This window comes from Verticillium alfalfae, genomic scaffold (genome assembly GCF_000150825.1).
Source record: "Verticillium alfalfae VaMs.102 supercont1.3 genomic scaffold, whole genome shotgun sequence".
NCBI lineage: Eukaryota > Fungi > Ascomycota > Sordariomycetes > Glomerellales > Plectosphaerellaceae > Verticillium > Verticillium alfalfae.
In genome coordinates this window covers 756,807-761,807 of record NW_003315036.1, presented here as the reverse complement: position 1 = coordinate 761,807, position 5,001 = coordinate 756,807, and the positions used below count along the sequence as shown (strand labels likewise).

General features: G+C 54.1%; 1 protein-coding gene across 1 annotated transcript; it reads right to left on the bottom strand.

Moving 5' to 3' along the window:
* Positions 1 to 2,539: 2,539 nt before the first annotated feature.
* Positions 2,540 to 3,521, bottom strand: VDBG_02748 (tetrahydroxynaphthalene reductase; the record flags this gene model as incomplete). The annotated part of the gene is made up of 4 exons (XM_003006563.1): positions 2,540 to 2,805; positions 2,883 to 2,963; positions 3,002 to 3,343; positions 3,410 to 3,521. The coding sequence occupies 4 exons, from the start codon at positions 3,519 to 3,521 to the stop codon at positions 2,540 to 2,542; spliced, it is 801 nt and encodes a 266-aa protein (XP_003006609.1).
* Positions 3,522 to 5,001: the final 1,480 nt, after the last annotated feature.

Below are 5,001 nucleotides of genomic sequence, written 5' to 3'. Positions count from 1 at the left end.
CATCTCAACTCCGTCGACGGACACCCGGGGCGATATATATTCTGTTCATATCTCGCGGCTAGAGAAAATCATAGTCGGCCGGCGGCGCATTGCTTCTGGTGGAATACGGCCCCCAGACGGCGCCGATTGATCTGGTACAGCTTGGTCATTGGCTGATGACTCTGCTCCGAGCCCGGAAAAAGCTGGTAATTACCACGAGGATGGGCAGGACAGACGGCTGGGAGGACAAGGGCCTTCCGGCGTCGCGCCTGGCGTGGCTGTCCTTACGAGGAAGGGATTTTCTCAGATAAGGTCATTCAATGGGATAAAGAACGTGGTAGGCTCGTGGGGAGGCCAGGGTCCGGAAACAAGCCTTGGGCCCCGTCTGGCTGTCTGCCTCCTGCACCTTGGTCAGGCCTAGAGCGCTGCAGACTCATAGCTGGAGGAGGCCAGACACGAGACAAGCAGAAAGAGACGATCGCCCTTGCTTCGCATTTTCTGCCATTGGCACAGGCAGGGCGGTCCAGCCACGCCACTTAGCGTGGAGCGAAACCGGTGCCGGAGAGCGGGCATGCGGGATCCATGCGGCGTGGTGTGTCGTTCGGTGATGGTAATGGCGATGACAAGGTGCTCCGCGCCGGCGGGCATACAGTCGATGAACATAAGTGTCGAAGGCTCCTGATTCGACAGTAGCGACCCCTGACCCAGAGCGCCCGCAGAAAAGACGCGATGCTGGGACAGTCGTTCAGTGTGGACCCGAGGTCGATCGACGGCAGAGATGATAGCAGCGCCAAGAGCGGCTACGGCGTTTGTGATAGGCCCTATGCAGAACCGCCAAGATGTTCAATTGGGAGAGGAGCCGTACTCTTATCACGATCCAATCAGCGATTGTCTTGGAGTTTGTGCCTGTGGACGCATCACGTCAGTCTCCCCAACCTGATATCTGGGGGAGCACTCGAATTGAAATGGGACTGACTGTGCTCCTCCTTTGAAGCGTGGCCGCCATTGGAAGATGCATTTGTATGAGTCTCATCGCCTTGTCAAGTTCTTTGGATGGCTTTTGATGAACGGAAGAACTCGGGCAACGAGGTGAAGAAGAGGAGTTTTGTTGGATCAGGGCATCTGACAGGACAGAGCATACAAATTGTCAATTCGATTCCTCACAGCCGGAAGTGGGTTTCTCCAATGTGGGGCTCTGTCTCGTTAGTCAGCATCCCCCACGATCTTCGACCCCCCGTCATTTCTATCTGCCAAGTCTGCCGAGCCTTCTCCCTCGACCTCCATCAAACAAGATCTCACTAAATATGCAACGACATGGTCTGTCGTAATCTTCGGCACATGTGCTCGGTGCGAAACACGTCTCCCCATCATGCAGAAGACGGCTAGGGTGCACTTTAGATACCGTCGCCGCCGGCGCCTTGGCAGCAACATGGCACTTGAGCCCTACCACGAGCGGCTCATTCTCATCAACCCAACAGCTGGCCCAACTTGGCATTTCGCGACTCTTGCCCCCAGCTATCTCACACGCATTGTACTGACATGTTGGAGACGCCTCACCCCCCGCAGTCCCACGCTGCCGGCGCCTCAATCGCATAATTCCATCTCTATGTTTCGCCGGGCAAGTCTAGCCCTGCCAGCCATCCCCCAACTATTTAAGCTCAAAGTGGTATTTGTGCCTCCTGCCCTGCAGCCCGAAATGCCGGTCGGTATGCCAAGAAGAGCTGAAAATGTTCAAGCCGACGACCCCCATACAATCCACATGCCCACCCATTAGCTGCTTCGCGCCCGCCGGCCACACGTCGATCCGGCCCGTCGGGGGGACTGGCATACATGTTGTGGTGGAAAGCGCTTCGTTCCTTGGAGGCTGATCGCTGATATAGAGAAGAAGACGGCTTACACAACGTGCCATGTCCGAAGATTTGAATCGCATGCTGGTACGGGCCAAGCCCGTGAGATATCCCAGTCCGAGGCCGGTACCTTACGCATGATGCTTCTCAATCGGATCTGCTCGTTCATTTTCGCAAAGGTCTTGCGTCTTTACAGACGACCGTGTCCTCGCCTTCGTATATCTTAAAAAAGCGTCTTTTCCGCCCTGCTCTGATCCGCATGATACCATCTACGCATCCAAAATGCTAAGAGTACCAAAACTCCCTAAGCCTTGCATTTTCACCCCACGACCATCGCCAGTCACGCTACATCGCCTATCTTTGCAGAATATTGAAGTCTATCTTGCTACTGGCTAATTATCGCTGGCAAGTGAGCAGTGTCTGATCTGATCGACTTTGAAGGGATTTCTTGCGGTCATGGTACGCTCCAACTGTGATAGGAAGCTTCCGAGGCGTTTGTTAGGCTTTGATTTGAGGATTGATTGCGACTTGATAAACTGCAGAGTTGGTGTGTGGCGGCTGATGGACGCTCGTCACCGTCCACAACGACATGATTTTTGGTATTCTCACTACAACAAGTCACAATGCCCAATATTGATCTGAAGCCTTATTTGCTTCAAATGAATTCTATTATATCATATTCTTCTGACAGTACGGTTGTCCACAGCGCATGTTCACATGCAGGCGGCGCCATCAATGCCGAGGACCTTGCCGTTGATCCAGGCGCCATCCTGAGAGGCGAGGAAGCAGACAACGCGAGCGATGTCGATGGGCAGACCAACACGGTGAACTGGGGACCAGCCGGCGGCGTATTCGTCGACTTCATCGTCGGAAAGGGTGGCTCCGCCGGGGATGTACTCACGACAGACGGCGTGGTACATGTCCGTTTTGATGCCGCCGGGCGCGACGGCGTTGACGGTGATCTTCTTGTCGCCAAAGTCTACCCAAGTCAGTATATGCTGAATCCGCTTGGGAATTTGTATAGAGTTATAGACGAGGTGAAGAGAAGGAACCTACCGATGGCCATGCAGCGGACAAAATGTCTCAATAGTGCCCTTGGAGCCCGAGTAGACGGCGTGTTTCGGCAACGGCCTTGGCCTGGCCGGTGATGGAGCCCATGAGAATGAGGCGCCCACCCTCTTCGAGGTGCTTGTACGCCTCGGGGGCAACGAAGAACTGGCCTCGCGTGTTGATGTTGAAGACGCGGTCGAACTCCTCCGGTGTGACGTCCTTGACGTGCCCGAAAGAGACGACGCCGCTGTTAGAGCAGACAATGTCGAGCTTACCCCAGGTCTTTACACCTTGCTCAAAAAGGGAGACGATCTCATCCACAACAGAGACGTTGGCCTTGATAGCGACGGCATCGGAGCCTGACTTTTTGATGGCTTGTACGACCTCCTCGGCTGACTCTGAAGAGTTGGCGTAGTTCACAATGACTTTCGCGCCGCGACGACCGAGCTCCATTGCCATCTCGCGCCCTATCCCACGACCTACTCCATGTCAGGGGTTCTGTTATTGAGCTTGGCGAAGGCTAGAGTTCTTACCGGCACCGGTGACTAGGGCGACCTTGCCCTCCAGCGAAGCGGAGGCCAGTCCCAGGGGTCCTGGGATGCGGTTGTAGAAACCGGGCTCGACGGTAGAGGTGGCGCCAGGCATTTTTACGGTGAAAGAATTTGCTTGGTAGAGTTGCGTGTGGTAAAGTACCGGAATACTGGGCTGATGCGTCAAAGTGGTGGTAGAGGATGAGATTGCCGAGTATGATGAGCGTTTATGAAGCATCTACGAAGCCGTTCGCCATCAATTAAGTATCGAATCATCAAGTTGTTGTCAACTTCAAGCACAGTAAAGATGTTCGGATGCCCGTGGAGAGGCCCGCGGGACCTGAATGCAGGTCCACATGCGGGCTAACCGGACGTGCGTGAAACCACGACGCCTGGTGAGGCCTGAGTCGCACGGCGCAACTGAGCAACCAGCTCAACAGGTACATTGACGCCAGACTGCCGATCGCGCAGAGCAAGAAAATAAAGATTGACCAATGGTGGACGCTTATTGAATGTCCGGCAGCATTTTGTGAGGCGGACATCGCTGCCAGTGCCATGTCAGATATTCATGCTTCCTTGTTGGACCTGATTGAGCTGTGTCGTTGAGAAAACCAATGGATGCTAACTACCCCAGGACGCACCGCAAAGCGCCCTCAAGCCATCGTTAAACTTGGAACACTAAAATGACTGTCTTTTCTTCTTTAGACTGGCCGCTCCCTTGGTCCCAGATTGATGGTGCCCTTTGCATGATCAAGCCTGTAGGTCCATCTGGAACGGCCCCCCGGTACGGTACGGGACTCCACACGCTCACCGGGCCGAAAACATCTATGGAGAAACGTAGCATAGACGGCTGCACCGCCAACTATTCCCGCTATACAATCATGTACAATTATAGGCGGCCATCCCAATCGAATTTTTCCGGTTCGATTCCGGCATAGCTTGATAGACATGCTGCCCTCAGTTGTCAAGCTTGCCGGGCTTACAATTGAATTAAAAGAGTTCTCGGGGCCAGAGCCCAACAAGTCGTGATGTGAAATTTAGCTTGGAGCTGCTCCAGGTGGCTGCATAGCGGGCCAACAGCCTGCCACGCAGTTGCAGTTGGCGTTCTCGGCGGCATGGGCTGCTGAGCCACTTGGCTGAATCATGGCTTTCGGCCGAGGATGTGTGACTTCAGCTGCAGACTGGTCATGTGCGATGGCTCTTGTTGGCGATTGATTGTGCAGATAGTTTGGCAAATTGGTAAGCATTCGTCTTTGATCTTGTCGACTGACTTGGGGAGACTCTGCTGATGTCGTCGACTCCGGTTTTTACGGATGGCCTATACCCTCCATGTGCCTTGAATCACGTCTAGTGGTTGCCGAATGATAGATTTGGGCCATGGATCAAAGAGGGTGTAGAAACGGTGGGAGTGACGAGTGATGTGTCTGGGATCTACAGCTGGGCGCAGGGGCCGCTTCGTCACAAATCATGTGCGCCAAGTAACGACTGATTCTACATACCCTGAGGCCATGTGATAGAATTCCTTGCGTAAGATTTTGTGACGAACTTGCTGATATTAGTATAGGGTGCTGTGGGAGGAGTCTGCTTGTCAGAAG